The sequence below is a fragment of the Micropterus salmoides genome, unplaced genomic scaffold, assembly GCF_014851395.1.
Source record: "Micropterus salmoides isolate LMB-PRFRI ecotype aquatic unplaced genomic scaffold, ASM1485139v1 Ms_hic_scaffold_12, whole genome shotgun sequence".
In the NCBI taxonomy this organism is placed as follows: Eukaryota; Metazoa; Chordata; class Actinopteri; order Centrarchiformes; family Centrarchidae; genus Micropterus; species Micropterus salmoides.
Window position 1 is genome coordinate 19,905,902 of NW_024040263.1, and position 16,282 is coordinate 19,922,183.

At 38.9% G+C, this 16,282-nt stretch overlaps 2 protein-coding genes across 4 annotated transcripts in view; one reads left to right on the plus strand and one right to left on the minus strand.

Annotated features, from left to right (window-relative positions):
• The window catches only part of LOC119899351 (cytoplasmic phosphatidylinositol transfer protein 1-like), an 81,383-nt gene extending 76,987 nt beyond the window's left edge, over nt 1-4,396 (plus strand). For 2 of the 3 annotated variants that reach the window (XM_038713883.1, XM_038713882.1), the window contains one exon: nt 336-4,396. In XM_038713883.1, coding sequence (XP_038569811.1) covers nt 336-694 — 359 coding nt within the window. In that variant the 3' untranslated portion in view covers nt 695-4,396. The remainder of the gene's footprint in view (nt 1-335) is intronic. The other variant, XM_038713884.1, reaches the window with a different exon arrangement.
• Nucleotides 4,397-4,457: 61 nt separating this feature from the next.
• On the minus strand, nt 4,458-14,775 carry vwa10.2 (von Willebrand factor A domain containing 10, tandem duplicate 2). Its single transcript, XM_038713885.1, has 17 exons — nt 13,936-14,775; nt 13,296-13,503; nt 12,670-12,755; nt 12,449-12,542; nt 11,895-12,023; nt 11,614-11,800; nt 10,911-11,080; nt 10,557-10,669; nt 9,951-10,067; nt 9,623-9,817; nt 9,401-9,536; nt 9,118-9,270; nt 8,894-8,986; nt 8,486-8,595; nt 7,776-7,940; nt 6,608-6,925; nt 4,458-5,666 (listed from the first exon to the last, which is right to left on the minus strand). Exons 1-17 carry the CDS (start codon nt 14,134-14,136, stop codon nt 5,250-5,252), a joined length of 2,892 nt encoding a protein of 963 aa, XP_038569813.1. The 5' UTR covers nt 14,137-14,775; the 3' UTR covers nt 4,458-5,249.
• Between the last annotated feature and the right edge of the window lie 1,507 nt (nt 14,776-16,282).

Here is a 16,282-nt window from a genome sequence, read left to right on the forward strand (position 1 = left end):
AGTTGTTACAGTTTACCTAAACCTGTCCACATACATCCACTGATTGTGTCAAATACATGAACTGTTGAATAATGTAAAGACTATAATAATTAAAGTCTGCCAAAATTCCCTGAAGGTCTGAAAAGGTATCTAGAAACATAATGAACGGTATAACATTACTTGTTTCTGGTTTTTGAATCTTTTTTTTTTTTTTCAGCCTCGTATTGACTTTGTGTGCTTTTTGGGGTATGCCTGTGCCTTTAACAATGATATGACGTTAAGGAACATTACAGTTTTAAAAAGTACTTTCCCAATTATTCAACTCATTTTTCTCAATTGATCTTTTCCTAACCCAGACATGACAATGGATGAGGTGAGAGAGTTTGAGCGCACCATCCAGGAGGCCACCAACCAGAAGATCGGGATTTTCCCTCCGTCGATATCCATCAGCAATATGCCCCTGTCCTCCTGTGCCCTCACCGGCCCTGCCAGCGCCCCCACCACCCCCATGTGCACTGATGCGCCTGAGTCCCTCTCTGTCCCCAAGGACCGACCCCGCAAAAAATCAGCTCCGGAAACCTTGACCCTTCCTGACCCTGTCCCCAGTGGTGTCCCCCAGGGCTCTACCCTGAGTCCACTACCCGTTTCAAACCACCTCCAATCATCCACACCGCCCTCCCCCAACTCTGATCTTGCTGAGATGGATGAGCAGTAGAGAAACCTTGGGATGTCTTCCTCCACCGCTTGCTTTACTTATTCCCTCAACCCCACTATCTTAGTAGCCCAATGAGACTAGCCTAACCTCCAAACACCAGTGCCCAGAAGTTTCAAGTTTTCTAGCCATATCCAATGATTTGCCATTATCCTGGACACACAACAATCACTCCAGAAGACTTCATCACTGTCACTAATACCATCACGGCAGCTGTAGGCTCAGCCACCCTTATGTGACTGACTTCCTCTTCCTGTGAGCATAGCCAGCCACATGTCACATCTATTATAACAACCACCCTTGATGTCTAATCAAAACATCAGAGCATCCATAATAATTTGTTGTTGAGCGGCGGTTACGTTATACGAATAAATTATTTCCTTAGTTATGTTTTCTTCAATCAGAGGAGCTGATTGCTTTCAAGCTTTTGAACTAATGAAGTACAGTAGTTGCCTTAGCACCACAGAGTCAGTGGTGTTTATTAGTTTTGACAATGTGCGCAAATGGATAATTGACGAATACTGTCCTTTTTTCAGTCTGTAAAATGACTATGTATTAAATTAGAAGTGAAATCAATGACACAAACTAGAGTAGCACAGTAGATCTAATATGTTAGTGTAACACACAAAAAGACATCCCAGTACCCTCATAACCGAACTGGTTAGCAACAGTTTCCTGAGCCATCCAAACTGGCCTGCGGACCAGATTACACCCATCCTTTCCATCCCAAACTCCAATTATACAAAAGATGCAAGATCAGTACAATCATAGAGTTTACACCTCAGGTCTCCCGGACTCTACCTGGCTCATACTCCAAAGGCAGGGATAATACTAAACCTTTCTCTCCCTGCTTATTGCCAAACAGTACACAACTATTGTATGTACTATACCAGTCTACTTATCCCTTGGAATGTTTACACATCAGAAACCTTAAGTTGATGATACACGGAGCAGCTTTTAGAGAAATGGTGCTGGGCAATGTTGCCGTCAGTGGTAATGAGTACAGTTTACTACTGTAATAACACCCCTCCCCCTCCCCCGTCCGCCACCCCGCCCTGCTGTTCTCCACTCAAAACATAGTCAGACTTGCCACCAGCAAGATTGCTCAGCAACATAGCTCAAAAAGTTGCCCAGTGTTTCATCAGCTTTAGAGCATTTGCATATTAGTGGTAACGTTGTAGATTAAGCTGTTGTTATATCTGCACTTGCGGTTTAAGCATGACAGTTTAATGATTCTAAAAATGTAATCTGTTAAAGTTTATTACTGCACATATCTTACTCAAGTTGACTGAGAATTCAGTACAACAAAAGAGTAAAATGTTGCCTGAAACTAATGCTGGAAATCTCATGTGACGTAAACATGATCCAATTTTATCAAATCAGTAAATCACTTTAATGTCATATGTAGGAACAAGGCCATTTTGAGGAGTTTTTACACATTGACTGACCTTTGTGCACAGTGGAGGTAATAGAAACTCAAAACTTGATTTGAGGAGAGGGGCACGTGTATCAAGCTGACTTGAGTATGTGCTTTGTTAGCTGCATTGCATTTGCAGAAATGCTGACAGTGCTTTATCAGTGCTGGTTGTAATACTGAGCCAGTGCTTTGGTGGGCTTGAAAAATTATTTTGAAATGGGAACATAGTTTGCAGTGACCCATTATTTGTGGTGGGCTTGTACTGCTGGTTACCAACTAAAACCCTGAAGGAGAAACAAACACATAATTACAGCAAGTTACTATTTAAACCCCCTTTTTCCACACAATGATATTCAAAGAGGGTTTTATATGCTGCATGGAATGTTCACAACATATATACATATTATGTAAGTATATATGTATATACTGTAAATGAATGGTTTGGCAGAGTATATTTGGTGAAAGAAAAATTAATGCCAACTTTGGAAGCTCTATACTAATTTTGTATAATAGAAAAAGCAGATTTTGAGTGAAACATAAGCATGCCCAGAGAATATAGGCCTTCGATCTTTCAACTCAGTGCCTCTGCATGCAACAATTATATCATCTCCTATGTGTGTGTAAACCAGAATCTCTTATATTTCTTCTATAGAAACAAAATGTCATCACATTTCTTTGCTTGTTTTCTATGTCAAATGTTGCATTTAACCAATAATAAAAATGGGCTCCAGCCCTTAATACAGTAGCAGAACTAAAACATAATCGGATCAAATCAATCATATCAAATGACGTCATCAGACTCTCAAGTAACAGGGCTAACTTGTTATTATATTTTTGAAAATTATTAAATTTTTGTTCCCCCATTCATACCAATTACTTCTAACTTTACAGCGCAAATGCATTTTGCACTTTCCAGTCTTTTACATCTTATCTGACAATGAAGAAATGTGTTACATTACAGTCTTGGTAAGTTTGCTGGACCAAAGTCCTATAATACAGCATAGTGATGTCGAGGAGAGAGTCCTCAGTGGTCTTGCCATAAAGTACTGTTAATATTATGTACAGTTTCTCACTTGCTTTTGTTAAAAAAAACAAAAAAACAACTGTAGCTATTTATCTGTAACTGTAGCTTTTGTCTTTGCCTTTTGGAGGATAAAAATGTTATATACCAGTTATTGGCCCTCCGTATTGATCTATTATGTATAGATTATACATACATACAACTCTGGGATTGACCATCTCTCTTGTCAGGAACACAGAGATCCAGGGTTATATTTGATCTACCATGGGTTATTAAAAGTAATGCAAAATATCCAATTGTGTAACATTAAACTCTGCTCTGTTTAAAAGAGTAAACTATTAGGTATTGTAAATACTGTTGTTGATGACTAATATAGTAGGTTTCTTACATTGAATCTGCTCCAAGTTGCATTACTGATGTGACATGAATGTTCTCAAAGATTTCAAATACAGAGGATATTCTTTAGCATTTGTGCTAAACAGACATGAATTAAAGGTTTGTTGCTAGGAGTAATGTGTCTGTATCTATGAGGTCATTGTTATCTCTTGAGGATACTGAATTCAGTTAAGTTAACTCTTCTCAATCGAGTATCAAGATTCCTCATTGTAGTGGTGCACTTTTGATTCTCCAGTTGCTTTTGGTGACCCTGCGGGGCACAAATATTTTTACAAGTTGTGAAACAAAAAAAAGCTTTTCTTTTTAGTCGAGTGGCTGCTTTGACGCTTTCTTGCCATGTTAATTGAGAGGTGATTTGCTTTTTCTGTTTCTTTCTTTTTTTGTAGTAAACCGGCTGTACTTTGATTTTGTGGTTGCTGTATTGTTTGAAAGCAAAATCAAGTAGTAGTTTATCGTTATTTCTTTGGTTAAAAGGACCAAGCTTTTCACCTACTTGCCCTCCTCCTGATGCAGTTTGCATTTGATCAGGCTGTTGTGCTGTCTCTTGATAATTGGTACCTGTCTCACCAACCAGGATCACTGAGTTAGCTGCAGAACTGAGTAAAGCCATGAGCAGCTCAGTGTACTTCACTTTGTGTTGGAGATCAGGTGTGGTTCTGACTTATCCACCGTTCTACATTAATCCTGCTTTGTGAAACAGGCCCCAGAAGTGCCATTCGTGTTCGGCTGCTGGAAGTCACTCTTAGTTCTTCCACTTTAACTATTATTGTATTTGTCATATTTTTACTGCCCTTTGAGGTTAATTTGGTTCTTTGTTGTAATTATTGTTTAACTTTTTCTGAAGTAGACAAATAAACTTTACTAGCTATTACAGCAGTGTTATTATTCATTCTGTTCACAGTGCATGCTCCACATAACCCCTCAGGTATGTTTTGCCCATGAAAACCATACTGTGCAGCTTGCAAATTACCACCAGCTGGTGATGATGTGCATTCGCCATGCATCTGGTCCATTTAAACCATTTAAAGGAAAAATCCACCCTAAACACTAACACTATTTAACAATCACTAGTGATGCATTTCTGGACCTATTTTTGTTTTCAGGTGTGTTTATTCTTATTTCTGTGGATAACTGAAGTGTAAAGTCATACCTACAATAAAGGAAGAAGTATGAAGAAGTAAGATCCTTTCCAATTCCAAGTAAAAGTCCTGCATTCAAAATTTTACTTTAGTAGATGTTGAAAATGATTAGCAGCAACATGTACTTACATGTTGTTTGGTAGCTTGATATTTAACAAGGCATCATATTTTATAAGCTGATCGTGTGCTCTGTATGTAAAATCTGAATCTGCAAAGTAACTGCTTAACTGTAGTGGAGTAAAAAGTACAATATTTTTCTCTTAAATGTAGTGGAAGTATAAAGTTGCATAAAATGGAAATACTAGTACAAGTTCAAAATGATTGAGCAGACTATGACTTGGCCCACTTGTTCTAACATGAAATAACTACAGCTCTGTTGCTTTCTAACTACTTTTTGTAGGTGGATGTTGAAAGAAATCACTCTTTAATTTTTAGTAGACAAGACAACCTGTCAACAACTAGGTACACTTGTTACTTTTTACATTTTTACTATTGATTTGTAAGAGAGATGATTGATTCCTCCCCCCCCCCAGGCCCATCTACATTTGATTAGACATTAAGAGATACACATGATGATTTTTCCATTCAAAGGAGAGAAACCACAACACTGATCCAGAGACAGTGCGATATGCTCAAAGTGTGACCTCCAGTGGAAGTCATGCTAACTGCAGTCACAGGTGAAGCTGTGGCAGACACTCTGGCTTGTACCACACAGGTCCCCACATTACCTACTCTGTCCACAGCTGCCAGCACTACATTCTGTGAACTGCAGGAGGCGCTGTAAGTAGCCACTGTAATGTTCTCACCATGTCCTCCTGCCGTTGAGCTATTCAGGGTACCGTTCCCTTGATGGATGGTGATGCTCTCAATGCCAGTTCCATTGATGCCATCAGTGAGATTAGCGATGAATGCCCACTGGGAGGAAGCACAGAGCGATGAAGAGGACAGACAGCAAGTTGATATACTGACTACCTGGCACACTGGACGGGTAACATCTGTCACCTGGAGACAAAGGGGAAAAAAATGAAAAAATAAGACAGGAATGGGGCATCACACAAAGAAAAAGTACACAAAACTGGGCAATTCATTTGATCAGTTACGAATGGCAATGTAACACCAGTATTTGTTATGACAAACTTTTACACATTAGCATACTTAACCAAAAAGCACCACTAAAAGGCTACCATCAAAGAAAGTAAACGGGCAAAAAAGAACACGCCATAATAAAACACACCAATGGGAAATGGCTACCGAGCATATCTCCTTTCGTCTTATTTGTGAGCAGTCAGAATTTATTATGTACCGTAAAACTTTAACTAAAAGCCTAGTCCCAGTTAGATGTTGGTCCCTTTTACTGGCCTGGCCTGGCTACACATTTTGACAAATAAACACAACTGTTCTTAATTTGAGGCCTGGTCTGGATTTTCTAAAAAGTTCTTTGGATGTATAAAACCTCTTATGCCCACCGGGTTATATGCTTGAGCTAGTTCTAAGCTGCTTAGATCATACATACTTATATAAATGTTTAAACTTTTTGTCAGTTTGGACACACTACACATTGGTAGATAGGTTAGATTTTCCACAGTTCAATCATTCAGTTAATTTTACAGAACACCAAAGTATTATTCATTCAGATTTACCAATATGGTAAAGAAATTAAAGGCCTGTCCCATACAGATACCTGTCCCAGAAAAAGGCAGGGTGAGTTCAGATTTATGTAAATGAAAACCCGGGCTATTAATTTAAGTTTTATTATTATTTAAGTTTTTTATTATTATTATTATATTTGATCATAATTCATTATAACTGATTTGATAGCGAAAAATGTTGCACATACAGTACTACTGGCTTCTCTGGCTCTTGATTTTCACCTAACCACCATTCATTTTCACCTGCTTCCTTTTATTCCACATCCAACTACAGTACAGGAGTGTTTCTCTTACCTTGGCAGCCACAGAAAACCTGAGGACAGTGTAGTTGCTGTCAGTGGCAGCTGCATTTTCTGCCTCAATGGTAAGGGTCACGTCTGTTCCTGATACAGCGCTGACTGGTGCTGTTAAGGTCACACTGCCATTGCCACCACTGCCCGCTGCTATGATGACCATGCTGGGTGAAGTTAAAGTATAGCCGCGGTCACTGTTGGCTCGCACTGCAAATGTCCTAGTTGCAGAGTCGTTAACAACTCCATTGGTGGTTGTGGCGACTGTGAAAGGGATGGAGATGGTGGAGCCTGGTTCTATGTTGGTGTGGCTGGCTTGGGCCTGAAAAGTGATGTGAAAATATTGTAGTTTTACATCTTTTTTGTATTGTATGTCATTTTATGTTAGTGGGTGTCCGCTTGTTTAATAGTATTGTTGAGTGGAAAGAAGTACAGAGGAAAGGGTCTTAAATACAAAAAACATAATTATTTTCCTTTGTTGGGTCTTAGTATAGTGAGCACAGAGACACTGTGGCAGACTAAAACAAGTTTGAGAAGGTTAGGATAATGTAAATTTGTCTTTATATTTCCAGTCAACCAACAATAGTATAAAACTATCTCATTATTACATATAATTGCCAATGGCTGAAGTCTTGGAAGGGGGAAGAAGAAAGGAGAAGACAAAAGTGATCAACCTTTTTGTATTGTAAATGTGATATTATATATTCTATGTATATATCTAGAGATGGCAATGTCGGTAAGTCCATCACTTTGGTCCAAATATATCTAATATAAAATACCTCAGAAACTATTGAATTGCCATTCAGTTTTGTAAAGACATTCATGGTCTCCACAGGATAAAGCCTAGTGGCTATCCCCTGACTTTTCCTTGAGCACCACTCTGGTTATTATTATTATTGTGACCATGTTTAGCATGCTGATGTTAGCAGTTACCACTGTGCCTAAACACAGCCTCACAGAGACACAAATAGACTCTTGCTTTTAGTCTTTGCTTAACTATAATAATATTGCTACTATTAATTTAAGTATGAGGAGAATACAACTGATAATTTTATTGGATGACACTTAACAACAGCTAGGCCAGCAGCCATGAAAACCTGTTAATATCATTACCTTTATAAACACTGAAGCAATATTACTGAGACAGAAAACCTGAGGATGATTGAGCTCACAGTAACAGAGATGCTGGAGGTCTTGATGTGTGTCGAGGCCTGTCTCTGGAAGCTGCTCCGTTTTGACCTGGAGGTGGAGCTGCTGTCCTCCCCTCTCAGCCGAACCACAAAGTCACCTGCTGGGACTCCAGTGAATGTGACCAGGAAGTTACCACTTCCCACTGACTGTGGAGGACAGAAAGAGAAGGGCAAATGTTGTCACAATGGTATGCCAGTAACACGAAATGATCAGATTAGCAAGAGTTTGATTACTATTGAGTACTAGTGCCATTTTGTATTATTATCTTCCTGCAATCTCGCTTTGTATACAGTATTTTAAAAGTCAGTGTGTCAGGTCAGGGAGTGGGGACAAGTCCCATTTCTCTCTTTCTCTGTAATTTGGACCAACAAAACGTGTATCTTTCATCAAAACACTTGCCTGGTCTATGCCACAAATTATGTAGACTTTCATGCTTTTTCTTGAAATCAATGATAGATTAAATAACTAGACTTAAGGTTCTGTGTGCCCATTAAATTCAACTCATATGTATATGAACTGTATATATTTGTATCACTGACACCATTCAAAGCTTACCAAAGTTTTGATTTCCTACGTTCCAGACAGTCGGTGGTTCCAAATCAATATAACACAATATGAAAATCATAATCTAATTCTAATTTAATTCTAGTATTAAAGATGTGAGAGGTCCTAAGAGTAACATGTGACATGCCTGCAATGATCCAATGACCTCTGTTGCCCCGGAGCTGTCAAACAGAGCGACCTCTGTGACCTTTACTGTGTCACTTCCTGTCACAGAGACCAAGAGGCTGGCATTTCCACCTCAAAGATGTGGCAAGAGAGAAAAGACAACTAGATGAGTTTCACTGTGACAGGTCCTTTGACATAATGTACACAACTAAAGCTCTGGAGTAGACGGAGTAGCTTAGGGTTGATGGACTGCAATCATAACCATTCTGGTGACTGTAAGAGTGGATTTTCAAAGGAAGCAGATTATGATTCTTGAAAAGAAGATGTTGAGGACCATAAGGAGAAAAGCTTCAGTCTTACAATATATGCCACACTAGAGATGGACAAACTGAAAATATGAAGGCAAGAATAATAACAAAAATGGTCTAACCTGAAAGAGGACGTCCCTCCTTTAGACTGAAGTCTGTGTGGTTTCTTTTATGAGCTTCCACAAGGTTATAAATAAAATTCACTGAACTTTGACCTGATGTATACACACAAACAAACAAACAAACACAAACCAGACTGGTAGGGCTACCAGTTACAAAGGCAAATACAACTGCCAAAGACCCACAAAATAAAATCTTATAATACAATCTATATAATATTACTTACCGGTGACCTTAACAGAGTAGGCGTTATTGGAATAAACACTGATTTCCCACAATCCTGTTTGATTCTCAATGTTGATGCTCAAACGACGTAGGTTTCCTGCTGTATTAAAAGATGCCAGAGGACCGCTGGACTGACTAGAACTCTGAGACACACCTGTAAAAAAAGAGAAACATATTAAAACAGCACTGTTCTCTACAAGCACAAACAAAGTTAAATATATTGCTAAATATATTTAATCAATCAAAACTAGTCTTAACTTGAGAGTAAAAAGCAGTAACCATACCTGTGGAGCTGGTGAGATTGAAGGTGAGAGATGAGGCTCCTGTGATGTAGGCAGTCATGTTCCTTAAAGAGCCATCAACAGTAAATGTAAAAGTATCAGGCCTTCCAGGATTCCTCACTACCTGAAAAACTGTCACCTGAAAGAAGAATGAACATAACCTGCACATTTAAACTGTACAGTACCGTCTTCAGTCAGGTATTATTTTCTTGTTTGACATCTTACCACAGCACTGGCAGATGAATCCTCTATGACACTTGTAGCCAAAGAGAGGTCTGACTTGGTGACCTCTATGGCCTGACCACCAGAGACTCGAGCTAGGTCATGGTACAACTGGGCATCTGATTGGCTCATGGTACGTGGACCTCTGCGGCCCCATGGCCACCGACTGGCCAGGATGTCTGTCAATATGAAAGTTACCTAAAAGTATAAGAAAGAAAAAGAAAATAATACATGTAAAGGTCATATTAGAACTGGATACATGTTGTTTAAATACAACTTTATTAAATCTGTATGGAATGTATTGATAATAAAATAAAAACCTTATTCTTACCACACACTTGGTGCTCTCTATAAGGGCAGTGATGGTGCTTTTCAGATGAGCATCTTTAGCTGGAGCGTCAGTGAAGACAAAGATCTCAGATGAGCATGGAGCAGCAGTCAGTGCAAGCTGTCATTTGTATATGGGACAAGAAAGATTATTTATCAAAAATGGTCTAGAATTTATATATATATACAGTATGTGTGTGTGTGTGTATGGAGTGTTTCTATGATCTTTTTAACCTCTGTAGTTCTGTATTTGACTCCTGTGAAGTGTCTAAGAGTACCATGAAAAACAAATACAATGTATTATTATTATTATTGTTATTTTTATTATAGTTATTTTAAAAATGACCTGAAATGAAATCAAAATGTAAATCACTTTTCATTCAAATCAAAGTTTGTCAGGTTTAAACTTTGATTTAAATGAAAAGTGATTTACATTTTGATTTATTCAGTAGTAAGTATGGCTGGTTTAGAATTCCATTTTATCCCTAATATATATGATATTAGCAAGCAAAGTTAGTGACTTTAAGTAGAATTGTCTCATGTCCTGATTATATCCTTTTGTTGCTTTACCTTTGGTGTCTAAATTAAATGAAAACACTTTTGTCAACACCTGCAGTCCAGACAAGCACGACTCTAGGAGGTCTTCTCCTCCACGTGCAGACAGCTTGTTGATACCATCTTTGAAGACGTCTGCATTTGTTGTTGTAATCAAAGGTCCAAAACCTGGATATATAATACATAACTGTTACCACCACCTACCGTCACTCATACATTTTACTTTGACAGCTGGGAGAAAAGAACACAGAGTTTACAATGGTATCTAAATGTGCAGTTTTAAAGTACTTTTGCTTACTTTTTCTTAATGTAGAAATAGGCAAACTTTATTTGGAAGCTGTCAGAGGCAGCCAGTAAATTCTAATAATCAACAACAGTCTTTGCTCATGAACTATAAATAGGTCTGTACCTGGTTCATTGAAAGGTACCAGTACGTAGGCGGAGGGCTCCTGCTGGGTTCCCTTCTTACTGTCAATGATGTGGAAAGAAACTCTCTTAGCCTCGGCTATGTCATTGCTCATACTGCCTCTGGTGTCAATGACAAAACACAGCACAGAGGACTGGGAGAGGCCCATCAATCTGCGGGAACAAGAGAGAGACAAAACACAATTATCAGGTTAATCGTGGGCAATTCATCTGTCAGTGATCTGTGATTACCATGTGACCTTGATGATTAAGATTACTAAATCATCGAAATACAGGGGTTGTGGAGAACTTTAGCAACATTAGACATTGCTTAACTGCACTCCCAATCAACATTGTATTATACATTATGAGAAAATATTTCAAATGATCATGCCTAGCATAGAAGTATTTAGTTTTAGTCTGGAGAGGGAGCCCAATAAGCATGCTTTTTTGTATTATGAAAGACAGAAAAAGTCCAGTCGTACTGGTTAAAGCTGAGCTTTTCAGACATCTAGAATATTTATAACTGCTGTTTGCTATCAGCAAATTTGTTTCATAATGAAGCATGAGGCATGGAGACATGCGCTTAACCTTTGCTATTATCTAGTGTTACAGCTCCATCTACACTACATCCATCCTGTAGTGGCCATGTTTTTATTCCATTTGTAGAAGGGTCACAAAACAGCTTAGCTGAAGGTGGCCCATACCGCAGGAAACTCTTGTCTCCGACAGCTACTCTGATGTCCTCCAGTAGTTCCATAGTGGCAGTCACAGCCAAATCAGCTGCTTTGTGGTGAAGTGACCCATGACTGGATCCAACCTCGTCCTTGTTTATGCCCCCCACTGGGTTCTGTATGCTTGTCCGGTCGAATGATCCACCGTGGCTGCATTTACCTCAGAGCAGAGTTATCGATTATGTTACCTACATATGTTTAAAAAATACTAATATTTTAATACAACAAAAATGTAGATGATTCTTTAAAGTTACCTGCAGGCTTTGCTGAGGAGAATATGTTGAAGTAGCCTGAAGTGAGAAGCCCCTGCTGCAGCAGGTCGGGCAGAAGGTTGTTAGCACAATTCTTTCCTGCACAATTTCTACAGGTTGGAGTACTTGGGCCTGCAGCAAATTCAACCACAAACCTCACACAATATCTCTATTACTGTTGATAATTGTATTCATACTAGATTATGTTAACTGATGTGAATAAGTATTATTTAATGATTTCTGTCGCTGAATAAATTGTGTAAATCGTTGGTGATTTTAATCGGTTAAAATATAGAAATTTCCTTGAATGGGCAGAGCCATCATGGTGAATGGGCTGTCAACAGTTAGATGTAGCTTAGTTAAAAAAACGGTGAGGGTACTAACCTACAGGCATGTGTGTTGAATTAAATATGCTAAAGGTTTTGAATAAAAATGTACCCATTTTCATGTGTGGTTTTGTGTGTGGGTTTCTGTAAAGCTTTTTGAGCCATGGCAGGGTGGACATTTGCTGAAGCTGTTGAAACCACACTCTGTAGCCATATACAGCAGGATCCTACCTGCCAGGTTCTCAAGAGGTTGGTCTGGTCTAATCAGAGTGCTGTAAGGAGTGGTTTTCCCCAGCTCCACCCAGTTACTGTGGCTGTAGAAGTCCTTAATATACAGATTGTGAAACCACATTTACCACAAAATCATTACTTGTTGTTTTGATCATGCATCTCACCTCCAGAAGGACTCCGCCATCCCCACAAAAATCTGTAACAATAATCATCAATCTCACCTGTAGGGTGTGGCAGACTCGTCCAAGAGTCCACCTTGCTGTGACAAAGTTGTTCAGCTTCACACTGGCCTTCACAGCAGACACACCTTGACAGTAGAACAGAGACAAGAGAGTGTTAGGTGTACAGTGCAAGATGTCAAAATATGTTCATTCACAAAACCTGAATCACAGCATGCAGCTAATAATAAATTGTTCTTGTCTTCTTGATTTGCAGTAAATTATCCTGACTTTAATCTAATGATTAGATCTAATTTAATCTAGGTGAATCCTATGTGTTGAAGCCTCAAAGTTCAAACCAGTAAGAACAATTTTTCTTTTTGACATTTGGTACAACCAGCTGGCTAAATTGCCTTGTGCAGTTCTTACTGTTTATTTGGTAAATATTGGTATTTATATAGATTTTTTTATTCACCTCTACTGAGCTGAATTTTCTGTTCCTAAAAGATATGACTTACAAAGTTATAGAACTGATAAGGGCATTGCTGTGTCATCTGGTATACTATACTATAGAACAGTGTGACACCAAATGTAAACAAAAGATTGCTTTTTATATAATAGTACCTTAACGTGGGTGCTAATTTGAAGTATTGTTTTTGTTGTGTAGGAAAGCAATGTATGAGGAGTACCTGCTGTGATGAGATCCCGTCCTCCCTGGAATGTCTCATCATCAAAATGGTGCTTCTCACTCAGCGCAAAAATCACATCGACTTGTGCATTGTTGAAGCACATACTGGCAATGGAAGATCGGAACATGACATTTGGGCGGAGAGAAGTCGGGGTACTTGTAGAGGAACAGGCTCTTTGCACTTGGTCGACTGACAGGCTGTCATCAACCTAGAGACAAAGACATGACAAATTACTGACTACATGTTTGAAAAACTCTGTTTAAAACACTGTTGTTGTATCCGTCATTAATAGAGTCATATTTCCATCTCCATGTCTTTTCTGAGGAAAAACTATGTTAGAGGTCTGGACACATACTGCAATGCGGGAGCCAGAACCCAATAAGAAAGAAAGAATAAAAAGAACAAATCAATTTATTTCTTTTTTATTTCAGCCTGTCCAAAGAGTTGACCCTAACTTTCTTCAGTAAGACTGCATGTTTGATTGCCCCAACTTCTGGGGAAACATTGTAGTAATATACCGCAAAAATCATAATGTGGAAAAATGTCACACAACAGAAATGAATTCAAAACATATAATATTGAATCTGGATATTTTAATGCATCACAGTTATCCCAGTTTCACTGTTTCAGTGTGGCTCACAGTCAGGCTGAAGTCCCGTCCCTCGGAAGCAGCAATGTCTCGGCAGACTTCAGCTGCCTTTCTGAGGACCGCCCTTTGTGTGATGTCACGGTGAGTTGTGGAATTCCCATCAAATGAGAAGAGTGGTTTGAAGCTGTGAATGAGGCCTGGCAGAAAGAAGGCCACCACCACGAGGAACATGGCTCTCTGCCTGGCAGCCATGATGAAGGATGATGAAGTTGGAAGAAGAAATCTGGATGATGACTGTCTCTAAACTTTTCTCAACTGTCCTAACTCCTCTGTGTTAGAGTGTTTTCCACTCTTTCCTTCACCAGTTGTCCAGAGGCTGGGGAATTTTAGTAGTCTATTTCCCATCCACTGTGTGCAGTAATTCCACAGTGGGTCGCCATAAACAGTAAACACTGTGGTCAAGCACAGAGAGGTATCTGGAGGTGAACCAGGTGTAATGAGGCAACCTGTGGTAAGTGAAAACACCTGAGGAAGAAAGAGAAAATCAGTAATAACATTAAACAAATAGATTTAGTGCATTAGAGCATTAGTAAGCATTAAATGACATTAAAATTGACATTGGCGAGAACATACTTTTATTATAGGATTTTTAAATGCATGTGCACTTGCTTGTGAAATTTCAGGGTTGGCATAGACCCAGTGAATATTGTTTAGTCAAATATGAGAATCTCTACTTCTAAAGTTCCAACACAATCCCCAAGAAAATAAGCGCTACTTTCGGAATGTTAGATCTAATATGAGAGACTGTAACCTCTTATTTTCTATAGATAAAATGCTATATTACTTTAAAAAGCTTGTTATGGCAATAGCAATGTGATATAATCAAATGAATTACAAATGCTACTAAATAGGTGTAACTGTAATACTAATTTAGTTAACAATATACAGAAGATCTAAATACATTTTACACACTCTTACCTGTGTTTATTCTGCTTTTCAACAGTCCAGCCTTATTCAGATGTTGGCACTGCTTCACTCTTACTATGTCAGCATTCCATGTTCACACTCAGATTACATTGTGTGTACACCTATGTGTTTCCTGAGATAGTTGTATCTTGTTTAGATACTCTGTACTCTGTGTTTGAAGGGAAGTCAACATGCTGTGACTATTTCTTGATCTGCTGTCCACAGCACTTAGCACAGGTTGCCAGATATGGCTGTTAAGCACAGGTTTGGTTTACTATATGTCTCTGTGCTGGCACAATGGTAACACACCTGGGAAGATCACTGCAACGACAGGACTGCATACAGTGTACACTAAATGCGCTTAGCTGTTCATCAACAACTTGTATCAGTAACAGTTTCTTTTCTTCTTTCTGTCTCATGATGGTATTGAAATGTCAGTCCTATTTTCATCTGAGCAAAACTAATCTCAAATCAGAGGAAAAACCCTGAAAAACCCCTGCACATCAATAGCTGCACAGTAGTGCCTCTGGTGGATTAACTGTTAAAGAATATTCTTAGGGGTCTTAATTATGTATCAGGGAAAGTCCAGTTTGGAGTCATTAGCTGACCCTTAGTTAAAGACAGTAGCTCAGGCATCAGGCTATAGATATCGGTGTTCTCGGTGAATCTGACAAAGTTAAGGCTTTCCAAGAATGTTTTCAAGAATTTACTGGCTCCACAGATTAGAGTACAACTCATGGATTGAAAGAGATTCAAATATGACGTAACATTGGAGTCTGAACATCTGATAGATTTGTTGTTCTAGGTTAAGGCCAGTTTAAGATGACCTACTAGGGAAACTTACAGGAACTAGGGGGAAGACAGAAACAAAAAAGGGACCAAAACATGTTATTCTTCAGATTTGGTGTTGGCATTTGACGTGTTCACATGTTGTATGCTGGCACTGTATTTCCTCGGCTCAATACACCATGCTTTTTGTTCATCAGTCTCTGTGATGCCTTGTGGGGTCATGAGTGGGTGTGGTCTCTCTCTCTCCCCCTTGTTGCTCAAGAGCTGGTTATGTTAACTGAAAGCTCCTGGGCCCTGTGTCTTGAGTGTAGGCTATTTGTAACTTGTTCTCTCATTCTGCAGCCGGCTCCCCGGTTTCTCCTTTAGTTTGGCTTTCTTTGGTTTTTGGACTCTTACTTTGTGGTATTTACCTTGTTTTTGTATACTACAACACCTGCACACATACACACTCATGCAACCAACATTCTGCCCAGACACTACTGAAACAGATTACATACCTCATACTTTGGTTATATTAGTTTGAAATACCCTTTTAAGTTTGCTTAACCTTGGTTTAAATAAACATATTTTGTTAAATGTTTACCATGGTGCATCTCCCTTTTGTTGTGGCCTTTGTGCCAGGTCACAACAGTCTCCGAAACTA

Coding starts and splice junctions, on each gene's coding strand:
- vwa10.2 (XM_038713885.1), bottom strand. CDS start 14,136: ATGGCTGCCAGGCAGAGAGCCATGTTCCTCGTGGTGGTGGCCTTCTTT. Junction 12,543..12,669: donor GAGTCTGCCACACCCTACAG/GTGAGATTGATG, acceptor CTGTATATTAAG/GACTTCTACAGCCACAGTAA. Junction 12,024..12,448: donor ACCTCTTGAGAACCTGGCAG/GTAGGATCCTGC, acceptor AATTTGCTGCAG/GCCCAAGTACTCCAACCTGT.